The sequence below is a fragment of the Suncus etruscus genome, chromosome 7, assembly GCF_024139225.1.
Source record: "Suncus etruscus isolate mSunEtr1 chromosome 7, mSunEtr1.pri.cur, whole genome shotgun sequence".
Classification (NCBI taxonomy): Eukaryota; Metazoa; Chordata; class Mammalia; order Eulipotyphla; family Soricidae; genus Suncus; species Suncus etruscus.
In genome coordinates, this window is record NC_064854.1 from 94,168,326 (window position 1) to 94,196,087 (window position 27,762).

General features: G+C 35.7%; 1 protein-coding gene across 1 annotated transcript in view; it reads right to left on the reverse strand.

Moving 5' to 3' along the window:
• Positions 1–905: 905 nt before the first annotated feature.
• CDRT4 (CMT1A duplicated region transcript 4) overlaps positions 906–27,762 on the reverse strand; it is a 66,680-nt gene continuing 39,823 nt past the window's right edge. The window contains exons 3-4 of the mRNA XM_049777657.1: positions 8,304–8,338; positions 906–1,323 (exon numbers count right to left, since the gene is read on the reverse strand). Of these exons, the coding sequence (XP_049633614.1) occupies positions 906–1,323; positions 8,304–8,338 (453 nt within the window). The remainder of the gene's footprint in view (positions 1,324–8,303; positions 8,339–27,762) is intronic.

Here is a 27,762-nt window from a genome sequence, read left to right on the forward strand (position 1 = left end):
CAAATTTTATCTTGGCTTCAAGTACAACCTTTTATACAATTGTTTGAAATGATACCATTTGGGATTCTGCAGATTATATTCCGGCTTTCCTTCCATTTTTGTTCTGCCTATTTGTTCTGAGGTCACTGGAAGGAATCAAAAGCTAAAGAAGAAAAAAGGTAATCTGGCTATTGATTTACTTTCCATTTATCTTCCACTGGATTCCTATCACTATTATCCTCCCCTATATATGCTTAGTGTTTACCTAGGCAGTGATAGTTCTTTCCAAAGACATTTGAGTACAATTTTTAATTTTCTTAACACTATAAACTCAACCTCATAGTTTTCTTCCATCCAAATAGCTCCCTAGGAAGCAATCCAACCGAAGATATTCCCTGAACTTAAAAATATTGCATCAACTCAGAATAATCCTCACTTCCAATAATAGTAACATGAGGTTCATTCCACATGCCCCTGCTTCATGTAAATTTTTATAAGACAAATACATTTTTTAGTCTTTAGGTTATGGGGATGATAATTACTTCCTACTGACATTGCATTTACTATATATCTGTGTTGTCTTTCTGACTTTTCAGTTACCTGGTTAATAAATCTGTAGTTCTTGGTAAAAGAACTGGTGTGACTTCTGTTTCCTGCATAAACCTAAATGATATCACCCACAAAATGGTCCTAAGTAGCTCTGTGGAAGTAAAGGACCTTAAATTTTCCAGTCTTATTGAAGTGCTGGAAGGGTGCACCTGCTACAATGACCTAAATACTCATTTGTTTTTCTCAGCTAATCTCTGCACAGAAACAAAAATACAAAGTACAGTGAAACTTGTGCAAATGGAGACTAAGTATTGCACAATACTGGGATATGACTGCAGGGATCTTTGCTAAACATTTAACTATTTCTCCTTACTAGTCTAAAGTGAGCTGTAAGGAAGCATTCTCATCATAGGTTTTTGGCAGAAGATTATTTTGTTATAGTTTGCAGTCGGACCATCTCTGGAATCCATAGGAAATGTACTGGATTCTGGAATAACTGGTGGACTCCTGGCTGACACATGGGGTGTGTTCCACAATGATGATGTAGTTTTTGATTTGAAGTCCTTGAGTATGTTGACAGAGGTCTTGGTTGACTTTTTCTTTTTTACCTGGAGTTTGTTGGAAGGCTTGATTTTCCTTGATCGCAATCGATTTTTCTCCAAAGCATATATATATTCAAGTTCTCTAGCTTTGCTGTTCTCAATGAGCCTTTTCACCATGGGGGAGACATATGTGACATAAGCTGACCAAGGACTATGGTTTTCAAGAAGATTCAGGGGAAGCCCGGTGTTTTTCCTGAGTCCTAGTAGCAAAGAGAAATATAAACAATTTAGAAACATGCCATATTTCACCACAAAAAGTGGTGAGTGCAGTTAGAGAAATAACTCAAAGAATGTACAGAATGAACTGAATGTGCCACAAATAAGAATCAATAGTAAGAGTAGAGATAAGAAAATTTTAAAGTAAAAAGGACTGAAAAACTTGGTCAGTGAAATAAAAACCTCACAGAATAGTCTCTCAAACAGAGTAATAGCACCTGAAGACAGAATCAGTGAGATGGAAGATGATATGCATAATAACTCCATACAAAGAACAAATTGGATAGCTTTAAAAAAAGATAAGAAAATGGAGAAAGTCCTCAAAGAATAGGAATAGATGAAAATAGAAGTCTTTCAGAAACAACATAAGAATCACTGGAGCACCAGTGAAACAGGAACAAAAACACATAAAGTATCAACAGTCAAGGATTTTATTGCAGAGAAGTTGTAGAGATAAACAGTGCATGCAACCAAATCCAGCATGTCTGAAGAATACCAGCCAAAATAGATCAAAAGAAAAGCACCTAAAGATATATCCTAATAACAATGATGAATTCCACAGATAGAAATAGAATACTGAAAGCAGCAATATCTAAATGGGAAATTATATTCAAAGGAGTTAAAAAAAGTTATAAGGGACAGATATGAATATTTCTTAATAATAAAGGGATATGAATAGGAAGAAATTACATTTATAAACAAATGCAACCAATGAGGGACCAGAAAAATATTTACAAAACTGCTGACAAATTTGAAGGAAGGCATCAATAGTAACACAATAATAGTTTGACCCTTGATAGGTCAATCGGGCTGAGATCTAATATGAATACACGAGGCCTTAAAGGAGAAATGGAAGTTTTGGCCTAATAGGCATAGATAGAGATCTCCATCAAAAGAAAACTTGATACACATTCTTCTCCAATGTACATGGGTCATTCTCCAAGAGACCACATAAAATATACTTCCATAAAATAAAAAGTATAGAAATTGTACAACCTAACTTCTCACATCATAGTGCATTGAAATTAGAAGTTAAACACAAACAGACATAGAGAAAAAACTTTAAAACCTGTGAATTATACAGCTCACTACTGAACAACCAGTGGGTCAGAAATAAAATCAAAGAGGAATCAAAAGATTCCTGAAAACAAATGACAATGAAGACATAAATTATCAGAATTTTGGGGACATGACTAAAGAAGTACAAAGAGGTAAATTAATAGCTTTTTCCACCAAACATCAGGAAGGAAGAATAGGCGTATGTAAATAACTTAAAATTACAGCTATAAAATTGGAAAATGATTAACAAAATGAATGAGAATTAGGCATATGGAAGAAAATAATAAAACTTAGAGCAGAAATTAATGAACTGTAAATCCAAAAACAATCTGGAAGCTCAAAAAAATTGGTTTTTTGAATAAATGAGCAATATCAATAAACCACTAGAAAAAACTCACAAAGAAAGGGAGAGAAAAACTAAATAAAACAAATTAGAAATAAAAAAGAAATTGAAAGTGTTATCATATACTACTTTTAGAAATTCTATGCTACAAAACAAGAAAACCTGGAAGAAATGAATACATTCTTGGACACATTACTTCCAAAGGTTGAACCAAGAGGATATAACATATTAGAACAGACCCATCAATATTGAGAAAATTAAAATGGTTATCAAGTCTTCCCCCAAACAAAAGACCAAGCCCAGATGGATATGACTAATTAAAATTTCTTTCAAACCTTCCTTTTTCCATTTTTTTCTTATTAATATCTTTATTTAAACACCTTGATTACAAATATTATTGAAGTTGGGTTACAGTCATATAAAGAACATTTCTCTTCACCAGTGCAACATTGCCAAACCAATGTCCCAAATCTCCCTCCTCCCCGCCACATCCTGGCCTGTATTCTCTACGTCCCTCATAAATTCATGATAGCTCTCAATGTAGTTATTTCTCTAACTGTACTAATGACTCTTTGTGGTGAGCTTCATGTAGTGAGCTGAACCTTCCAGCCCTCCTCTCTTTTGTTTCTGAGAACTATTGCAAAAATATCTTTTATTTTCCTTAAAATCCACAGATGAGTGAGACATTCTGCTTCTATAATCTCCCTCTGGCTTATTTCACTTAGCATAATAGATTCCATGTACATCCATATATAGAAAAATTTCATGACTTCATCTCTCCTGGCAGCTGCATAATATTCTATTGTGTATATGTACCACAGTTTCTTTAGCTATTCACCTATTGAAGGGCATCTTGGTTATTTCCAGAGTCTGACTATTGTAAAAAAAAAAAAGTGCTGCAATGAATATAGGAGTAAGGGATTTTTGTATTATATTTTTGTATTCCTAAAGTATATCCCTATGAGTGGTATAGCTGGATAGTATGGGAGCTCAATTTCGTTTTTTGGATTAATCTCCATATCACTTTCCATAAAAATTGGACTATACGGCATTCCCACTTGCAATGAATGAGAGTTCCTTTCTCTCTCCACATCCCCTCCAGTACTGCTTATACTCATTCTTTGTGATGATGGTATCTCATAGGTGTTTTGATTTGCATTTTCCTGAGATTAGTGTTGTGGAGCATTACTGATGTGGAGCTTGTGCCTTTTGACGATTTGTATTTCTTCTTTTACAACGTGTTCATTTCTTCTCCCCATTTTTTGATGGGATTACATGCTTTTTCTTGTAAAGTTCTGTCAGTGCCTTGTATATTTTGGATATTCGCCCCTTATCTGAAGGGTATTGGGTGAATAATTTTACCCACTCAGTGTGTGGCTCCTGTATCCTGGTTCAGAAATTCCTCAGCATAATATATTTCCATGTGTTTATCTCTGCTTCCACTAGTTTCAAGAGTGTGTTTCCTCCGTAAAGATGCCTTTAGTCTCAGTGTCATGGAGTGTTTTACCTACGTGTTATTCTATATGGTTTCATGTCTGATATCAAGGTTGTTAATCCATTTACCTTTGTACATGATGTTAGCTGGGGGTTTGAGTTTGCTTTTATGCAAGTGGCTAACCAGTTGTGCCAACATGGATCAAGGATTTCTTGCCCCTTTATAAAAATTAGATGATTGTATTTCTGGGGAACATTTTCTGAGTACTCAAGCCTATTCCACTGATCTGAGGGTCTATCTTTATTCCACTACCATGCTGTTTTGATAACTATCGCTTTGTAATACAGTTTAAAATTGGGGAAAGTAATGCTTCCCATATTTCTTTTAAGGATTGCTTTAGCTATTCGAGGGTGTTTATTGGTCCCAATGAATTTCTGAAGTGTTTGATCCACTTCTTTGAAGAATGTCATGGGTATCTTTAGAGGGATTGCCATTTTGATGTTAATCCTGCCAATCCATGAGCAGAGGATGTGTTTTTATTTCTGCGTGTCCTCTTTTATTTCTTGGAGCAGAATTTTATATTTTTATGTCTATAAGACCTTGTAGTCTTTGATCTAGTGGACTCAAAGATATTTGAGTTTGTGTGACACTAATGTGAATGGAGTTGTTTTCTTAATATCCATTTCTTCCCTATCATTATTGGTTTATAAAAGGTCCATTGTGTGATTTTTGTGTGTTAATTTTGCAGTCTGCCACATTGCTATATGACTCTATTGTTTCTAGAAGTTTTTTGGTAGAGTCTTTATGGTTTTCTAAGTATAAAATCATGTCATCTGCAAAAAGTGAGAGCATGAATTATTCCTTTCCTATCTGGATTCCCTTGATATATTTTTCTTGCCTAATCACTATAGCAAGTACTTCCCGTACTATGTTGAATAGGAGTGGTGAGAAAGGATAGCCTTTTCTTGTACCAAAATTGAGAGGAAAGGCTTTCAGTTTTTTCCATTGAGTATAATATTTGCCATTGGCCTTAACTATATTAAGAAAGTTTCCTTTCATTTTCATCTTGCTGAGAATGTTTATCAAAAATGGATGTTGGACCTTATCAAATACTTTCTCTGCATCTATTGATATGATCATGTGATTTTTATTTTTCTTGTTGTTGATGTTGTGTATTATGTTGATAGATTTTCAGATGGTAAACCATCCTTCCATTCCTGGGATGAAACCTACTTGATCGTAGTGAATGATGATCTTGATGAGGTATTGGATGCTATTTGTAAGGATTTTGTTGAGAATCTTTGCTTCCTTGTTCATCAGAAACATTAGTATATAATTTTTTGAAGCATCCCTGTCTGGTTTTGATATTAAGGTGATACTGGCTTCATAAAAGCTATTTTTAAGTGTTCCTCTTTTTTTCAATTTCACAAAAGAGCTTGGCCAGGATTGGTAGTAGTTCCTCTTGAAATGTTAGAATTTATTAGTGAATCCATCTGGGCCTGGGCTTTTTTGGGGGCAAGACATTTGATTACCGTTTTAATTTCCTCAATAGTTATGGGGTTATTTAGATATGCTACATCCTCCTTATTTAACTGTGGAAAGTTATTAAAGTCCACGAATTTATCCATTTCTCCCAGGTTCTCATGTTTAGTGGCATATAATTTCTCAAAGTAGTCTCTGATTATCCTTTGAATCTCTGCAATATCTTTAGTGTTCTCCCCCTTTCATTTTTAATACAGGTTATCAAGTTTCAATCTCTCTTTCTTTGTGAGTTTTGCCAATGGTCTATAATTCTTGTTTATTTTTTCAAAGAACCAACTTCTGTTTTTGTTGATCTTTTGGATTGTTTTGGAGTTTCCAATTCATTGATTTATGCTCTAAGCTTGGTTATTTCCTTCTGTCTCTCTGATTTTGGTTCCTTTTGTTGATCATTTTCTAATTTTATAAGTTGAATATTAAGCTATTCAGGTAGGGCCCTTCTTCCTTACTGATGTGTGCTTGCAAAGCTATAAATTTTCCTCTCAGTGCCACTTTAGCTGTGTCCCATAGATTCTGATAGTTCATGCCTTCATTGTTATTTGTTTTCAGGAATGTTTTTATTTTCTCTTTGATTTCATCTTGGACCCAATGGTTGTTAAGTAGTAAGATGTTTAATTTCCAGTTGTTAAAGTTCTTCACATCTAATTTCAGAGCGTTGTTGTCAGCAAAGGTAGCCTGCAAAATTTCTATTCTCTTGATTTTATGGAGGTATGTTTTATGTGCCACTGGAGAATGACCCATGTACTTTGGAAAAGAATGTATATCCAGGTTACTGGGGATGGAGTATCATATATATATATATATATATATATATATATATATATATATATATATATAAATGAATAAATACTATATAATATATTTATACTAGGCCTCCTTATTCATTTATCTTTTCATGGTAAGTATATTTTTGTTGGCTTTCAGTCTGGTTGACCTATCAAGTGTTGACAGGGCATGTTGAGGTCTTCCACAATTATTGTTATTATTAATGTCCTCTTTCAAATTTGTCAATAATTATATTAGATACTTTGCTAGTCTCTCATTGGGTGCATATATTTTTAGTAGTAAAATTTCTTCCTGTTTCATATATCCCTTTATTAGTAAGAAGTGTCGATGTTTATCCCTTACAACTTTTCTGAGTCTAAAATTTGTGTCGTCTATTATTAATATAGCCACTCCATTGTTTGGATGATTTTCTTCCAGCCTTTGATTTTGAGTCTATGTTGTTCTGACTATTCAGATGTGTTTCTTGAAGACAGCAGAAGATTGGGTTCATCTTTTTGCTCCATTTCGCCACTCTGTGTCTCTTAATTGGTGCATTTAGTCCACTGACATTAAGGGAGATGATTGCCCTGGGATTTAATGTCATCTTTGTGTATAAGTATGTTGTGTCTGTTGGTCTGTCTTGTCTTAAAGTATTCCTTTCAGTTTTTCCTTTAAGGCTGGTTTTGCATTTGTAAAAGTTTCTGAGATGTTGCCTATCCATGAAACTATGTATCCTTCCTTTAAACCTAAACATGAGTCGGGCTGGGTGCAGTATTCTAGGTGAAGCCTCCATTTCATTCAATCTTATCACAATATCTCACCAGTCTCTGGCCTTGAAAGTTTCTTGTGACATGTCTGCTATAAATCTTAAGGATGCTCCTTTGAATGTAATTTTGATCTTGCTGTTTACAGTATTCTATCTGTATCTGTGAGATTCATCATGTAACTAGGATGTGTCTTGGGGTGCTTTTCTTTGGATATGCAGGATTTGATTACATGCAGTCTTTAGCTCTGGGAGTTTCTCTGTGATGATGTCTTTGACTTTTTATTCTTCCTGGGGATCTCCTCCTTGTGCCTTTGGGACTCCAATAATTCTTATGTTGTTTCTGTTGAGTTTATCAAAGACTTCTATTTTCAACTATTCACACTCCTTGAGTTCTTTTTCATTGTATGTTTGTTTGCCATAAAGTTCTTTTCAAATATCTTCCTCTATATGGAGTTGTTCTGCATTTCATCTTCCAGTCTCTGATTCTGTGCTCGGCTGCTTTTACCCTGTTGGAGAGGCTTTCCATTGAGGTTTTCAGTTCAGCCACCATGTTTTTCAGACCTGTTATTTAAGTTTGAAGTTTTCTGATTTCCATCTTTGTATTCTGTTTTCTTTGATTTCCATGAGGATCCATAATATTTCTATTCTAAACTCCTTATCTTTAATCAGGTGATTGGTATTTTTGGGTCATCACAGCTATCATCTTCATTCTCTATGCATAATGTTTGCCTGCAAGGTTTTCCCATTGTCATGGGTAGCTTGTAGTGCAATTTTTTTTGTGATAGTGGGCTTCATTAGTTAGAAGGAGCGCACTGCTGCAAAGCACAGCAGAGTGGCAATGTTCTTCTGGAGCCTCTATGAGATAGTTTTTGTTGGGCCCTTCCTGACTCTCTCAGGTGAACTTCAGGAGAGAGAGAAGAGAAATATGCAAGGTTTACAGGTCCCCTCAGTTCTCCCAGTAGCCAATCTCACAGCATAGGCAGACCACGCCCACATTCACAGACAAAGGAGCCACCTCTCTGCCAGGCACTTCTGGTAGCCAGTTTTCACTCACTCAGTCCTTCTTGGCCTTTCAGCCTGAGCGGCTCCAGGAGTCAGTTTTTGTTGGGCTCTTCCTGGCCCTCTCAGGAGAGCTTCACGAGAATGAAGAAAAACACACGAAGTTGATAGGTCCTTCAGTCTCTCCCAGTCACCAGTCTCACAGCAGGGGCAGACCGCTCCCGCATTCAAAGACAAGGAGCCACCTCTCTCCTTTCAAAACTTTCAAGAGGACCTATTGTCAATTTATTTCACACTCTCCAGAAAACTGGAAAAAATAAAAACACTCTGAATTAATTTTTATGAAGCTAACATCACCTTGATACCAAAAGCAGACAAAGATGCCACAAAAAAAGAGAACTATTACACAATATCCCTGATGAATACTAAGATCTACAGCAAAATTCTAGCAAATGGGATCCAATGCCTCATCAAGATCATACACCATGATCAAGTAGAAACTAATTCTAGAAATGAAAGTATGGTTTAATATATGCAAGTCAATAAATGTTAAACACCACATCAACAAAAGAAAAGACAAAACCACATGATCATAACAATAGATAGAGAAAAAGCATTTGATAAGTTTCAACACTCATTCATGATAAAAACTCTAAACAAAAATGGAAATTTAAGGAACTTTTCTCAATATAGTCAAGGCCAGTTATATCAAGCCCATGGTAAATATTATACTCAATAGAGAAAAAATGAAAACTTTTCCTCTAAGATCTGGCACAAAACAGGGATACCCCTTCTCACCACTCCTATTCAACATAGTAATTAGGCAAGAAAAGATATCAAGTGCATCCAGCTAGGAAAGAAACCAAGCTCTCACTGTACACAGATGACATATTATTTTTATAAATATATATTTTTGGGAGGTCATACCTGGCAGCACTCAGGGGTTCCTTCTGGCTTCTAGGGGACCATATGGAATGCCAGGATTCAAACCACTATCCTTCGGCATGCAAGGCAAATGCCCTATCTCCATGCTATCTTGCCAGCCCCTATTTTTAAAAATACCTTAAGATGATCTTAAAGATCTGAGTGGTAGCACAGCGTAGGGCACTTGTTTTGCATGCAGCTGACCCAGGACAGACCTCAGTTTGAATCCCAGCATCCTATATGGTCCCCAATTGCCAGGAGCAATTTCTGAGTGCATAGCCAAGAGTAACCCCTGAGCATCACTGAGTTTGGCCCCCCAAAAAGAAATATCTTAAAGATTTTACCAAAAATCTCTTAGAAACAATAAATTTATAGAAAATTGGCAGGATCCAAAATTTGCATGCAAAACTCAATGACTTTCTTATACTTGATGATAGAGAAATAAATAGGCATTAATAAAACATTGCCAACACAATAGCACTGAAGAAATTCAAATATTTTGGTGTCAACTTATCTAAAGAGGCCCTTTACAAAAAAACACATACAAAACACTGCTTCAAGAAATAAAAAAGAACACAAAGAAATGGAGGTATGTACCTGTTTATAGAGAATTAGCATCATTAAAATGGCAAATCTTCCCAAAGCATTAAACACATATTTAATGCAATTCCTCTAAAAATTCCATAATATTCTTCAAAGTAGCAAATCAAACATTCCTAAAATTTGTTTGAAACAGTAAAAGCCTTTGAATATCTAAAACAATTCTTAGGAGAAAAAAAAATAGGATGCATCACTTTCCCCAAATTTAAATTGCACTACAAAGCAATACTCATTAAAACAGCGTGGTATTAGAGCTGAGAGATACCATAATGGTAAGGCATTTGCCTTGCATGCGGCCGACCTAGATGACCTGGGTTTAATTCCCAGCATTCCCATATGATCCTCTGAGCCTGCCAGGAGCAATTTCTGAGGACAAGCCAGGAGCATCATCAGGTGTGGCCCAAAAAGAAACAAACAAAACAACCAGCATGGTATTGGAATAAAGACAGACAATTAGATCAATGGAATGGATTTGAGTAATCAGAGAATGAATCCCAGGCATACAATAAAATAATCTTTAATAAAGGGGCAAGAAATGCAAAATGTACCTAGAAAGTCTCTTCAACAAGTAGTGTTGGGTCAACTGATCCAACCACATGCAAAAATAGTGAACTCACAACTTTAACACCATGCACAAAGGTGAGATCAAAATGGATTAAAGATCTTGATACCATTCCTTAAATTATAAGGTGTATAGAAGAAAACATAGGTGAAACACTTCATGACATCTTCAAAAAGAAAGCACCACTTTCAAAAAAGTTGAAGCAAAAATATTAAACAGGACTACATTAAACTGAGAAGCTTCTGCACCTCAAAGGAAACAGTGACTAGGTTACAAAAGTCACCCATGGAATGGGAGAACCCATTAGCCCAATACCCATCAGATAAGGAGTTAACATCTAAGATATGCAAGGTACTGACAAAACTTAACAAGAAAAAAAACTAACCCCATCCAAAAATGGGAAGAAGAAATGAACAGGCATTTCCTCAAAGAAGAAATACAGATGCCCAAAAAGCACATTAAAAAATGCTCCATGTCACTAACCTCAAGGAGATGCAAAGCAAAACAACTATGATGTATCATCTCATGCCACAGATACTGGTACACATCACAAAGAACAAGAGCAACCAATGATGGTGGGAATGCAGTGAGAAAGAAACTCTCACCCACTGCTCATGGTAATGCTGTCTAGTCAACCATTCTGGAAAACAATATGAATATTCCCCCAAAACTGGAAATTAATCTTTATGACCCAGCAATATCACTCCTAAGATAGAATACAAAATAGAATACAAAAATGCCCTTACACTCCTATGTTCATTGCAGCACTATTTACTACAGCCTGAATCTGGACAATCCAGATGCCTGACAACATATATCTGACTAAAAAGCCATGGTACATCTATGCATTGGAATAATATGCAGATCTTAAGAAAAATGAAGTCATGATATTTGCCTATAGATGGATTGACATGGAGACTATCATGCTGAGTTTATTAAGTCAGAGAAAGAGATAAACACAAAATAAAACTCATCTGCAGAATTTAAGAAAATTAGAAAATAGTATGGTAATAAAACCCAGAAACAATAGAGATGCACGTCAGAATGAAAAACCCATGATATGAAGCATACCACAGAATGGTGAGCAGTCAGATAAATAACTGCACTAACAACTACCATGATAATGATAGTGAGAGAGAAAAATAGAATGCCTATCCCAAAGACACTCAGTGGGAGAGATGAAGGGAAATGGAGAATTTTGATGGCAAGAAAAATTTACACTGGTTAAGGGTGGTGTTCAGATGAAACTAACTACATATATTTTTGTAACCACAGTGCTTCAGGGGTCCTCAAAATTTTTAAACAGGGGGCCAGTTCACTGTCCCTCAGACCATTGGAGGGTCTGACTATAGTAAAAACAAAACTTATGAACAAATTCTTATGCACACTTCATATATCTTATTTTGCAATGAAGAAACAAAACAGATACAAATACAATATGTTTGAGGACCACTGGAATAAATTATTATTTAAAAATATGTTGTATATACAACATATGTATCATCTATACAACATGGATACCAAGAGAGAATATAGATTATACAGATATTTCCAGGCTGCCTTGTAGATTTTCAGAAACTGCAGCTTATCTGAAATATATCTGTAAGTTTATTTAAGTGAATATGTTGTAGAAGATTTCATTCATCTCCTTCCAAGAATCATGTATTATTCTACCTAAGAATACACCTCTCACTTTAAAATAATGTAAGGGTTTCCAAGGTGTCAGGTTACATAATTAACACACAAAAATCAATGGACTTTCTATACACCAATAGTAATAAGGAAGAAATGGACATTAAGAAAACAACCCCATTCAAAATAGTGCCACACAAACTCAAATATCTTGGAATCAACTTAACTAAAAATGTGAAGGACTTATACAAATAAAACTATAAAATCTGCTCCAAGAAATAAGAGAGGACACATGGAAATGGAAACGCATACCTTGCTCATGGATTGGCAGGATTAACATCATCAAAATGGCAATACTCCCCAAGGCATTATACAGATTCAACGCTATCCCTCTAAAGATACCCATGACATTCTTCAAAGAAGTGGATCAGGCACTTTTGAAATTTGTTTGGAACAATAAACACCCTAGAATAGCTAAAGCAATCATTGGAAAAAAGAATATGGGAGGAATTACTTTCCCCAACTTTAAACTTTACTACAAAGCAATAGTTATCAAAACAGCATGGTATTGAAATAAGGACAGGACCTCAGATCAGTGGAATAGGCTTGAATACTCAGAAAATATTCCTCAGACAAAAAATCACCTAATGTTTGATAAAGGATAAAGAAATCCTAAAGAAAGCCTCTTCAACAAGTGGTGTTGGCACAACTGGATAGCCACTTGCAAAACATTGAACTTAGACCCCCAGCTAACATCATGTATGAAGGTAAAATTCAAATGGATTAAAGACCTTTATATCAGACCCAAAACCATAAGATATACAGAACAACACTTAGGCAAAACACTCCAGGACATTGAGACTACAGGCATATTCAAGGAGGAAACTGCACTCTCCAAGCAAATGAAAGCAGAGATTAACAGATGGGAATATATTAAGCTGAGAAGCTTCTGCTTCTCAAAGGAAATAGTGCCCAGAATACAAGAGCCACCCACTGAGTGGGAGAAACTATTCACCCAATACCCATCAGATAAGGGGTTAATCTCCAAAATATACAAGGCACTGACAGAACTTTACAAGAAAAAAACATCTAATCCCATCAAAAAATGGGGAGAAGAAATGGACAGACACTTTGACAAAGAAGAAATACAAATGGCCAAAAGACACATGAAAAAAATGCTCCACATCACTCACTAATCATCAGGGTGATGCAAATCAAAACAACGATGAGATACCACCTCACTCCACAGAGAATGGCACACATCACAAAGAATGAGAATAAACAGTGTTGGCGGGGATGTGGAGAGAAAGGAACTCTTATCCACTGCTGGTGGGAATGCCATCTAGTTCAACCTTTATGGAAAGCGATATGAAGATTCCTCCAAAAACTGGAAATTGAGCTCCCATACGATCCAGCTGTACCACTCCTAGGAATATACCCTAGGAACACAAAAATACAATACAAAAATCCCTTCCTTACACCTATATTCATTGCAGCACTATTTACCATAGCAAGACTATGGAAACAACCAAGATGCCCTTCAACAGAAGAATGGCTAAAGAAACAGTGGTACATATACACAATGGAATATCATGCAGCTGTCAGGAGAGATGAAGTCATGAAATTTTCCTATACATGAATGTACACGGAATCTATTATGCTGAGTGAAATAAGTCAGAGAGAGAGAGAGAAACACAGAATGGTCTCACTCATCTATGGGTTTTAAGAAAAATGAAAGACATTCTTGCAATAATATTTTTCAGACACAAAAGAGAAGCTCGCCACAAAGAGTGATGAGTTTAGTTAAAGAAATAACTACATTTTGAACTGTCCTAATAATGAGAATGTATGAGGGAAATGGAAAGCCTGTCTAGAGTACAGGCGGGGGTCGGGTGGGGAGGAGGGAGATTTGGGACATTGGTGATGGGAATGTTGCACTGGTGATGGGTGATGTTCTTTACATGACTGAAACCCAAACACAATCATGTATGTAATCAAGGTGTTTAAATAATATATATTTTTTTTTTCAGAAAAGTGGAGGCCAGTGGCAGAGAATCTGCATAAGCTACATACAGCACCTGAACACCATCCCTTACACACTCCAACAGAAATAGCCCTGTTTCGTGACTGACATCAAATATGAGTTGCTAAATCTTCTAAACTGAGATCAGAATATTAGGTTTAAAAGCTCTGGGTCTTTTTTGTAAAATGTAAAAAACCCTTGCTCTGTTCCTGGAAAACCCAGCAGCCTCAATCCACAGTCATTATCTTCCCAGCAGAAAAATGGTCTAGCTCTTCTATTGTTGCAAGTCAGCCCCTGAAGAGGTTGACTGATAGAAGGATGGAGAATGAGGTCTTTCCCCTCCAGCTCGAAGCATGCATCTGCCACCCTGTTCAGCCAGCGGTTCTGAGGTGAAGCAGCAGGTAAACAGCTCGCAGACAGTCAGGCTTGTGGAAATATTAGCTTTATTAGTGGACAAGACTGAAGTCCAAAGCCTTAGCATCAGTTCCAGCCAAAAATCCCCTCATCTTCCACAGACCCTTGTTTTTATCCCCCAGAATCAGGTACCACCCAATGGTGGGATCAGATACCATCCAATGATGGAAGCAGAATCAGGTACCACCCTAGGGTGGGGGCAGAATGCCAGGTCACACCCTAGGGTAGGGCACAATCACTGATCAGGGTAGGGTCAGTAACATAATAATCCCATAAAATGTTTACATACACAACAATTCCCTCATTCATTTTTAGTAAACAGACAATATTGTCTACAATTATTAAAGGAAAAACTAGTCAATAATAAAAGAGCGATTGTCTGCATAAGTGCATCACAGGAAAATGTAAAGAAAAACTTCTAACCTAAACACAGGGTGTCTAAAAGAAACATGTATCAAAAAATCAAATACAAGCTCCTGAGAAGATAAATCTAAGACATACATAGATCCTTCAAAGAGATGCCAGAAAGGTTTTGTAGCAGGTGAAAAGAAGCACCTTTTCTTTATTTGTTGTTGTTGGTTTTTGGTAGTAAGTTTTTTGGGTCACACTCGGGAGTTACTCCTGGCTCCACACTCAGAAATCACTCCTGGCAGATACAGGGATTCAAACCAATGACCTTCTGCATGAAAGGCAAATGCCTTATCTTCATGCTATCTCTCCAAACCCATTTTCATTCAAGTCCAGGTAGACCAGAAAGCCCAATATTGAGAGCATTGAATTAGGCCCTTATTTTGGAGGAAGAAGCATATACCCCTGGGGCCACTACAATGATGATTAATAGGCTTCTGAACTTAATCCAAGTTCTTAATTCAGGCTGAAGTCCATATGATGTCCTAAATTGATGTACCAATACGGTCAATTATTTATAGATGGGAGCTTAAGTCACAAACCAAAACAAAATGTTTAAGGCAGAGACCCTCCCTGTGTAAATAAACAACTTGCAGATCCATCCAAAATGGATTGAACTTCCAATAAACCTAGTATTTTGCCTATAATGCGCCCACGCAAAAAACCCTGAGAACAGACAAAAATATCATTTAGGAAATTATAGACAATCATCTAACCCACTAACCTAAAGTCAAGAAAGCAAAACCCTAATGTAATACATCAATTCCTAAGATTAAAAACTAAAATAGAAAAACATGAATTACAATAGTCAAAAGAAGTGTAGTACCAAATATAAATTCAAAGGATTACAGTTATAAGAAAAATACAAGAGGTGAAATTTCTACAGAGTCCAATATCAATCTGTAAAGATGAGGGGTCTGGAACTCCAAAAAGACTGGCCAAAGACACTTGATGGGTCTGGAAAAGTGGGTTGAAGCCTGGTACAGAAGATAACATCAAGCTGAATAAGGAAGGAAGGCCAGTACAGTCATCCATGTGTTGGGGCATCCCCAAGTGTTACATCATTACCATCATGAGTTGGTTGGGCTTCTACATTTCCTTTGGGATCGGTGCAATCTTGGGGTAACCATTGTAGAAATGATCAACAATAGCGCTATGTATATGGATGGAAACCAGAAATTTAGATAGCACAGTTTAACTGGGATCCAGAGACTGTGTGTCTTATCCACGGATCTTTTCTCTGGGGTTATATTGTGACACAAATTTCAGGTGGTTTCATTTCGAACAAGTTTGCAGCAAAAATGGTACAAAAACAACAGTCATGGATTTCTTCCTCAGGCTGAGATCAGGAGGCTTGTAATTGTGGGTGAAGGAGATGAGTTGCACATGTGAAGGGAATCCTGAAAATTAAATGTTAAGGACTAGGAAGAGAGAAGGAAGGATAAGGAAAACTAAATTGGAGAAGATAAAGTTAGGAAAAAGGGAACTATATACAAAATATGCAAAACAGACAGACACTGAACAAGACATACACATACAGACTTCACAAAAAATATGGCCATAACACTCACTCATACAAAAAAATATTTGTTGGAAAGGATCCAAAATAGAGCAAAAGAATTCAGCTGAATCAACTAAAAGCGCTTTAAAATGTAATAGACAGCAACTGTTTAGATGAATCATTTCAAATTCAAAAAAAAAATTTTTAATGGCAAAGCAGAGCAGATCTGAAAGAGAATTTAAGGCATAATACAGACATGGAAAACTCTACTATAAGTGTATAACAGTATATATATACATATATATAAAGTTATTATATAACAGTAACTCTATGATAGTCAATCATAGGCGAGAAGCACTGTGAAGAAAGTCCACCTAAAATTATCATTATGTCAGCGTCTTAAAACCTAAATTGGTTAAAATAAAAAAAGAGTGAAAGTCGTTAAATGAGATATCTAGAAAGGAAAACAACATTAATATGATGAGAAATTTTTCTTTCAGGTGAACCTTGACTAAATTGTAAGATTTCATGATTAACTGAGACCTAGAGCAATAATGAAATTAAGACATAAATCCACCAGACAAGGAAACACATTGGGGGTCCATGATTTTTAATTCTACTCATTGATCATGCTTGTAGAAAGAATCATAGAGCATTAATAGCAACCGATAAGGAAGTGAAATGATTATCTGGTGTTCATTGTAGATCTTTAAGAAGTATAAAACAGGGTGTATGCTGCTGTGGATTTCACCAATGTATTAGGGACTTTTTGATCTTCTTGTCATCAAAATTGATCCAGTGTTGTTTTGCAGCAATTTTACAGTATAAAGTACAGTGTCCATAGTGAACTTTACCATAATGGTTTGACACTGATGATAAGTTGTATTTCTTAATCTTGCTTTTATTCTCTGAAGTGAATTCTACTAAATTGAGGTCTTCTAAAGGAAAATCCACATAAGTGTGCAATTTTTATTTGTTTGCCATCAAAAGCAAAACGTTTCAAGTGTATTATAAGTACTGGTGGCAGTTTTCATAAAAAACATTTCTTTGAAAAAAATCTCTTCTAGTTTTGCAGCTGTTGCACTGAACTTTGTTGTCATCCCTTAACTCTTCTTCTTTAAAAAATTCAGAGAGGCATTCCTGTAATGTACATTTATCTGTAGATGTAACAGCAAGAGACAAATGAACAAATGTCTCATAAACCTCAGACTTTTGGTGGCATGTGAGACACTGTAGTATAGATTTGAATTGTCCTTGAAAGAGATCATAAATAATAGATTTGTGAGCCTTTTGGTGTTCTGGACTAAATTATTCATAATTTTCATTTTCTATAAGATGTGTAGTTTTGTCTGTCATTAGATTTACAGTAAGCAAGTCCTGATGTAGTCCCTCTATTAGAAACATCAGTAGTTCATGTGGATCCTGCTGATTGTGTCCCGCAAACTGGTCATTAAGTAAACCAATTATTACTTTGAAGCTTTCAAGGTTAATATATCTATGAAATCCATTCCCCATGGTTTTGATGAGCCAACCAAATTCTTCGGCTAATTTACCTTCATGACCCATTGGATTTTTCTTGCTAATATCCTTTTTATAATGCCCTTGATGAAAATACTGAGTCAAATGTGAAATATTATACAAGCATTGCATTATTGAGTTCATGTAGCAAGAGTTTACTATATTTTGTAGCCCAGTTAAGACAGGTTCCTGTCTTTCCTTTTGCATCTCAGAGTGTAAGGGTTTATCACTACCGTCAGTCTCACTCAATGTATGGTGTGTGACAGCTAAATCCTTTTTCCCTGCCCCAGAGACCTCAGCAATATTACTGTTGTTAATGTCTTGAGTATTCTGTTTTTGCTCTGAAGGGGAGTTTATAGTCTGAACCTGATCATTTTTGCTAGCCCGATTTCTAACAAGGCGTAATAGAATCCAAAATTTCTTGGGAGGGTTGTCATTTGTAGAAACATAGGCATAACCCCTTCCTCTCAGGAGAAGATATCCAGCTATCCATTTTTCATTCTCCTTGATGCAAAAAGGCTTATGGGTTGTTTCTTGTCTCTGAATATTTTCTTTAAAATGTCTTTCCGCTGCAGTGTAACTTTCCCCTTGAGGTAAGTTTAAGTAATTTAGTGTGATAAGAGTCAAAGATAGCAAATCCGTTGATGGTAAACCTCTTTTTCTATTATTTTGTAATATACATAGAAGACTACTAACAGCTCTTAAAAATAAACTTATATAATAACCAGCTACAAAATAAATACACAAAATGTTATATTTCTATACAACAATGAACTAGAAGAAGATATAGAAAAACTTATCTATTAAAATGTGTCCAAAAGCACAAACATCTAGGAATCAATTTAAAGATGCAAAAATCTTATATATAAAAACTATTGTCCACTATTGTTAGAAGTAATGAGTGCACAAGTAATAGAAAAATTCTGTTTATTAATTGAAATAATTAACATTGCCAAATGACTATCCAACACATCAAAATTTAATGCCATGGGGCCGGAGAGGTTGCGCTAGAGGTAAGGTGTCTGCCTTGCAAGTGCTAGCCAAGGAAGGACTGTGGTTCAATTCCCCAGCATCCCATATAGTCCTCCCAAGCCAGAGACAATTTCTGAGCGCTTAGCCAGGAGTAACCCCTGAACATCAAACAGGTGTGGCCCCAAAACACCAAAAATAAATAAATAAAAACAAAATTTAATGCCATAATTCAATAAATTAGAACAAACTCTACCCAAATTTGTAAGCAATAATAATCACTCCCCAAGTAGAAATTCTGAGAAAAAGTCTGAGAATAAATAGGAGGTATTGCATTTCCTGACTTTAACTTATACTATAAAGGAGATATTGGTGGCAAGAAGTGAACACTAATAAAAGGATTAATTTTTTTCCTGACTTTTTCTGAGAAAAAGTCTGAGAATAAATAGGAGGTATTGAATTTCCTGACTTTAACTTATACTATAAAGGAGATATTGGTGGCAAGAAGTGAACACTAATAAAAGAATTAATTTTTTTAACATTGTATGCTTGAAAATAATGAAAAATGTTGTAACTGTAATCATGATGATTAAAATTACAAGCATGTTTGTAGTTGGGTTTCAGTCATAAACAGAATACCCCCCTGCCCTTCACAGTGCAACATTCCCACCACCAATGCCCCCCTTCTCTCCCACCACTGCCTATATTATCGACAGGCATTATACTTCTCTCATTCTTTAGCATTGTCATACTAGTCATTAGTGTAGTTATTTCTCTAACAGCATTCAAATTGATGATTAAATTTTTTTAATTATCTGAAAACATTATCCCAATCAAAACTGTATGATGTTGGAATAAAGGCATACTCTCCAGCTAATGGAATAAAATTGAGACTCCAGAAATAAGTCACCATATATATGAAAACTTTATTTCTGATAAAAGGAGGAGGTGTATGCAGTGGAAAAAGAAAAGCCTCTAACTTTGCTGGGAAACTATATCTCTACATATAAAATAATGTAGCTGGATCCATATCTTACACCTTAACCAAAAGTTAATTAAAAGTGGATTAAAGACCTATAAAGACCAGAATCCATAAAACACATTGAAGGAAACATGGGCATAATTATCCAGAATATGTTCTTCAGAGATGCAAATAATTTCGCAAAAAAAACAAACAAACAAACAAAAAAATGGGTCAGTATCAAACTAAAAAGTTTGTGTGAAAAGGAAATTCAGATTAAAATAAAACGGTATACTTTAAATGGAAATATATAATATCTAAATTAAAGAACTAATATCCAGCATATATGAGCACTCAAATTTCTCAACAAAACAATCAATAATCCCATAAATAATGGAGAGAGGAAATAAGCAGATACTTTCCTGAAAAAGACATACAGATGGCCAGTAGGCATAAGAAGAAAAAGTGTCCAAGTGTTAGAGAAACGCAAGTTAAAAAAAATAAAAGGTATCATTTCATACAAGTGAGAATATCATATGTATACATGGTTACATATATATGCATATATACATCAAATACTGGAAACTACAAGATGAGACTGTGGTGAAAATGGAATATTCTTGGTGGGAATGTCATCTGGTTCAGTCTCTCTGGAAAACAATATTAAAATATCTCCACCAAAGATAAACAGAGCTTTCATATTATCTGGTTATTCCACTTCTCATCAATTAAAAATTTAATTAAAAAAGATATATGAACACCTATGATTATTGTAGTGCTAAGAACAATAGAAATCAATATCTATTACAATTTAATGGATAAAGAAATTGTTATGAATGTATACACAATGGAATAATAATATGCAGCTATAAGATGAAATGTCGATGTTTTCTGCAACTTGATGAACTAATAAGTCAGAGGGAAGGGGTAAATATTAATCTTGCTCATCTATGGCATATGGAGAAACATATTGCTAAGTGATTTTAACCAATATAAATGAGACATTAATTCATTATTTAAAATGTATAAAATTCCTTAGCAAGCTAGTGTACATATCTTTATTACTCTAAGATAGGAAAATCATATGCACTGTAATGAGTGTCATACTTATACCACATGTTGGGACAATTTGTCCTGTCCTTTAGAAAAGGTTTTTTTTTTTTTTAAGAGAAGCTATTTTAACACTTCTTGCAAAACTTGTTTTAAATTTAAATTCAAATTGTTTGAATTCCCTAAGTTGGTGCCTGTCCATAAAACTTTGTATCATGCATTCAAATTTTAATAATAATATATCTGGACAGAGTATTCTTGGTTAAACTTTCTTTTTGTGGAGATTTTGTACTATATCACTCCATACTCTGCTGTATATCTTATGGGCTTTCTTTTGTATGTAAATTCATTTCTTATTTTGCTGCACTTAGTACTCTGTATTTAGATTTTATCATTTTAAGAACAATGTATTTTGGAGATTTTCTGAGTGAGTCTATCTTTGCTGGGATCCTTAGGGTTTCTTGGTGTCTATAATTCTCAACTCTAGGAAATTCTTTTTGTGGTTTTGGTTTTGAGGGTATACCCAGTGGTGATCAGGGCTTACTCCTGACTCACTCTCTAGGATCACTTCTGACATTGAACTATATGGGGAGTCAATGATATAATTCCAGTTGACCATGTGCAAGAAAAGCAGCCTACTCTCTTGTTTTAACTAGCACTCTAATCCCTTCTTGTTATTTCAAACTGTTGTCAGTGGCTCTGTAACATGAGTAACAAGGGAGATTGTCTTGAGAAAAGTGCATTTCTAGTTCTCTTCTAACCCACCATTGTCACCAGAACTTGGAGAAATGTCAAATTTAGATCAGGTCAATTCTAATCTCAGCACAGGCATCATGGATCCTACTTGTTCTCACAGAAACAGAACTTAAGGAAGAGGCTAAATAGTGAAGCAAGATAGTTTTTAAAAAAAATTTGAGGGGCTGGAGAGATAGCATGGAGGTAAGGCATTTGGCTTTCATGCAGAAGGTCAGTGGTTCAAATCCTGGCATCCCATATGGTCCCCTGAGCCTGCCAGGAGCGATTTCTGAGCATAGAGCCAGGAGTAACCCCTGAGCGCTGCCAGGTGTGAACCCCCCAAAAAAACCTTTTGAAATAATTTTATTGCAAAAAAACCTTTATTTAAAGCATTGTGATTGATAAGGTTATTCATATTTGGGTTTTAGCCATATTGTTTCAGCACCAACCCACCCACCAGTACCAACCTTTCTCTACCAGTGTATACATATTAACACATCCCTCTCCTTGCCCAGCCTCAGGCACCTTTTTAAGTTTGGTTGTTGAAATTTGGGTCTTATAATTTCATTGTTGTTGACTTGTAGATATTTATTGAAATTTTATTTAGAATATATGATGGTAGAGGAAGAGAAATATGTGAGGAGAGAGAAAGAGGGAGGATGTGTTCAAGAAAGAATATAGCAATAAAGAAACAGAGTCAAGCAAGCAAAATAATATATTCAAGGGAGATACTGAGAGATTAAGCTCAGGTACTTTCTTAATCAAATTACAGGAATTACTGAGCAGAGTGTAATTAGTTGAGTAATGTGTCCCACATTCACAAAAAAGGCTGCAAATATCAGGGAAAATAGTGTGGGGGGGCAATTTATATAACTAGGTTGGATGTAGAGGCTGTTGGGAGCTGACCAAAAGGGATGATGTCAGCTGGTGACAATGCAGCATGCAGAAGTTCAGGCTCTACTTTTAAGTCTTATTGGCAAGTTTTCATGGGGAAATTTCTTTCTTATTTTCTTTTAAGTATTCAGTTAATAAAATGTAGTTCTAAATAAGCCACTTATTTACAAATAATTTATTTCAAAATCAATATGAATTTGAATAGCCAACCCTGATGGCTTATAACACAATCATATTGAATAGATTTTCAGTAACCAAGAAACCATAAAACAGGAGAGAATGTTTGTGATAGGCTCAAAACTCATGGAGAAAGCTTGTTTATTTGGAAATAAAAAGGATACAAATAGTTGACATTAAGTATGAAGACAAGCTGTAGGCTTTTATAATCCCCCCCTCCAACTCTGGCACAAAGGTCCCATTTTGTCTTCCTGTAAATGAAATGCAAACCAGAAGTCTGAACACAGAAATAGCATTGATGGGAGGGGCAGAAGCTTAACATTGAACTAGTTTTCTTGTTTCTGTTATAGGCACAAAGGCACATGTTCAGTTTCATAAAAGCACTAAGTTTTAAGCCTATCTCTTCCCACTCCCCACCCAATCTTTTATCCCACCATATACTGAAACTAGTCTGATATGCTATGTTTGGCCTAAAATAAAGAGGGAAAATAAATTGAAGCCTGATTCAAATTTGTGAATTTGATTTTCATTCTTAACTTTCTTTTTCTTGTTTGTTTTTTTGGGCCACACCCAGTGACACTTAAGGGTTACTCCTCCTGGCTATTCACCACAGTCTGTCCTAGGTTAGCACATGCAAGGCAAACACCCTACCACTTGCGCTACTGCTCTGGCCCAATTCTTAACTTCTTAACTTCTTAGGACCTTTATTAGCTCTCTTGCAAACAAAATACATATAAGAAAGAATTTCTATTCTTCTCCTATAGAGATACAATGACAAAATATTTGGAAATCAAAGAGCTACTGAATCAATAACTTCTCATCTATTCTGTACATTAGGATTACTTGGAATCTAAAAATTTTAAATGATTGACTTTTACTACAATATTATGATTTAAGTTGAATTCCAACCATAGGCATTGAAGTAAAATGCTTGATTTCCATGTAAAAAATGTAGAAACTACTTGTATATTTAAAAATAAAAACTCACCTTTTATAGTGAATTGGTTATATGAAGATAGGAAACATATCCAAGAAATTATTTCAGGCCTCTTGCAATTCTGAAATTCACCTTTTTTGAGTTCTATATTACATATAATATATATATATATGTTTATTGCTACATACATTTTATATCTAAGTGTTCAAACAACTCTGCTACTTATTATCTTCTAATATTAAAAATGTCTAAAATCAGAAGAAAACCAAACCTTATAGTATTGGGTTAAGAAAATGTGGTTGTAGCTAAAAGAGACCCAAAGAAAAACACCCCAAGACACATCTTCGTTACAATGAAAAATCCCACAGATAGAGATAGAATACTGAAAGCAGCAAGATCAAAAAGGAAAAATAACATTCAAAGGAGCATCCCTAAGACTTACAGCAGATATGTCACAAGAAACTCTCAAGGCCAGAAGACAGTGGTGGGATATTGTGACAAGACTGAATGAAATGAATGCCTCACCGAGAATACTGCACCCAGCCCGACTCACGTTCAGGTTTGAAGGAAGAATACAGAGCTTCATGGATAAACAACAGCTCAGAAACTCTAAGACATGAGAGACCAACAAACACTGCAAACTTATCTACAAAGATGACATTAAATCCTATGACAATCATCTCCCTCAATGTCAATGGACTAAATTCACCAATTAAAAGACACAGTGGCAAAATCAGGCAAAAATATTAATCCAACCTTCTGCTGCCTACAAGAAACACACCTGAATAGTCAGAACAAACATAGACTCAAAATCAAAGGCTGGAGTAAAATCATCCAAGCAAACAACACCCTTTAAAAAAGCTGGGGTGGCCATATTAATATCTGATGACACCAACTTTATACTCGGAAAAGTGGTAAGGGACAAAGATGGACACTATCTACTAATCAAGTGATATGTGCAACAGGAAGAAATCAGACTATTAAACATATATGCACTCAATGAGAGACCAGCAAATTATCTAATACAATTACTGACGAATCTGAAAGAAGACATCAATAATAACACAATAATTGTGGGGGACCTCAACACGGCCCTATCAACATTAAATAGGTCAACCAGACTGAAACCCAACAAAAACATACTAGCCCTCAAAAGAGTAAGGAAGAAAAAGGACTATTAGATATATATAGGACACTCCACCCCAAAAAACCTGGATACACATTCTTTTCCAATGTACATGGGTCATTCTTCAGGATAGACTACATGCTGACATATAAAACATACCTTTATAAAATCAAGAGGGTAGAAATATTGCAGGCTACCTTCGCTGACCACAAGGCTCTGAAATTAGATGTGAACAACAAAGGCACACAGAAGAAAAACCTTAACAATTGGAAATTAAACAACCTGCTACTGAATAACCAGTGGGTCCGAGATGAAATCAAAGAGGAAATCAAAAGTTTTCTGGAAACAAATGGTAATGAAGACACAAACTGCCAGAATCTACAGCTCATAGCAAAAGCGATCCTGAAAGAAAAATTTATAGCTTTACAAGCACACATCAGGAAGGAAGAAGGGGCATACCTGAATAACTTAATGACGCAGCTCATAAAATTAGAAAATGACCAACAAAAGTAACCAAAAATAGGGAGACAGAGTAAATAACAAAGCTGAAAGCAGAACTCAATGAAGTGGAAAACCAAAAAACAATCCGAAAGATCAAAAATGAAAGATCAAAGATGAAAAAATAAATAAGATTGATAGACCATTGGCAAAACTCATAAAGACAGAGAGAAATCTGATAACCCGTATTAAAAATGAAAAGGGGGAGATTACGAAAGATATTGCAGAGATCTAAAGGGTAATCAGAGACTACTTTGAGAAACTTTATGCTACTAAACATGAGAACCTAGAAGAAATGGACACTTGTAACCTTCCACAGTTAAGTAAGGAGGATGTAGCATATCTAAACACCCCCATCACAATTGAGGAAATTGAAACTGTAATCAAACATCTGCCCAAAAAGAAATGCCAGGCCTAGATGGATTTACTAATGAATTCTTTCAAACCTTTCAAGAGGAGCTACTACCAATCCTAACCAGGCCCTTCCATAAAATTGAAAAAACGGGAACATTCCCAAACAGCTTTTATGAAACCAACATCACCTTGATACCAAACCAGACAGAGATGCTGCCAAAAAATAAAATTACAGACCAATATCCCTGATGAATGCAGATACAAAGATCTTCAACAAAATCCTGGCAAATAAGATCCAAATGCATCATCAAGAAGATCATACACTACTATCAACAATACATAACACCAACAAAAGAAAAATAAAAATCACATGATCATATCAATAGACACAGAGAAAGCATTTGATAAGGTCCAACACCCATTCTTGATAAAAACTCTCAGCAAGATGGGAATGTAAGAAAGCTTTCTCAATCTAGTTGAAGCCATCTACAACAAGCCAATGGCAAATATTATCCTCAATGGAGAAAAACTAAAAGCCTTTCCTCTAAATTCTGGTATAAGACAAGGCTGTCTGCTCTCAGCACCCCTCTTCAACATAGTACTGGAAGTGCTTGCTATAGCAATCAGGCAAGAAAAAGATATCAAGGGAATCCAGATAGAAAAGGAAGAAGTCGGGCCTGGAGAGATAGCACAGTGGTGTTTGCCTTGCAAGCATCCAATCAAGGACCAAAGGTGGTTGGTTTGAATCCCGGTGTCCCATATGGTCCCCCCGTGCCTGCCAGGAGCTATTTCTGAGCAGACAGCCAGGAGTAATTCCTGAGCACCACCGGGTGTGGCCTAAAAACCAAAAAAAAAAAAAAAAAGAAAGAAAGAAAAGAAAAAAGTCAATCTCTCGCTGTTGGCAGATGACATGATACTCTACTTAGAAAACCCTAAAAACTCTACAAAAAAGCTTCTAGAAACAACAGACTCATATAGCAAGGTGGCAGCCTACAAAATTAACACAAAGAAATCAATGGCCTTTTTATACACCAATAATGATAGGGAAGAGATGGACGTCAAGAAGGTAATCCCATTCACATTAGTACCACACAAACTCAAATAACTTGGAATCAACTTGACCAAAGATGTGAAGGACCTATACAAGGAAAACTATAAAGCCCTGCTCCAAGAAATAAGAGAGGACACACGGAAATGGAAACACATACCTTGCTCATGGATTGACAGGATTAACATCATTAAAATGGCAATACTCCCCAAAGCATTATACAGATTTAATGCGATCCCTCTAAAAATACCCATGACATTCTTCAGAGAAGTGGATCAAACAATTATGAAGTTCATCTGGAACAATAAACACCCTCGAATAGCTAAAGCACTCCTAGGGAAAATGAAAATGGGAGGCATTACTTTCCTCAACTTTAAACTGTACTACAAAGCAATAGTTATCAAAACAACATGGTATTGGAATAAAGATAGACCCTCAGATCAGTAAAATAGGCTTGAGTTCTTAGAGAATGTTCCCCAGACATATAATCACCTAATTTTTGACAAAGGAACAAGAAATTCTAAGTGGAGCAGGGAAAACCTCTTCAACAAGTGATGCTGGCAGAACTTGCCAAAAAGCAAACATAGACACCCCCCCCCCCAGTTAACATCATGTATGATGGTAAAATCCAAATGGATTAAAGACCTTGATATCAGACTTGATACCATACGGTATATAGAACTACACGTCGGTAAAACACTCCATGACATTGAGACTAGAGGCATCTTCAAGGAGGAAACTGCACTTTCCAAACAAGTGGAAGCAGAGATAAACAGATGGGAATACATTAAGCTGAGAAGCTTCTGCACCTCAAAAGAAATAGTGCAAGCCATCCACCGTGTAAAAGAAACTATTCACCCAATACCCATCAGATAAGGGGCTAATATCCAAAATATACAGGGCACTGACAGAACTTTACTAGAAAAAACATCTAATCCCATCAAAAAATGGGAAGAAGAAATGAACAGACACTTTGATAAAAAAGAAATACAGATGGCCAAATGCACATGAAAAAAATGTTCCTCACCACTAATCATCAGGGAGATGCAAATCAAAACAATGATGAGATACCATTTCACACCACAGAGATTGGCACACAAAAACAATCAGTACTGGTGGGGATGTGGAGAGAAAGGAACTCATATCCACTGCCGGTGGGAATGCCATCTAATCCAACCT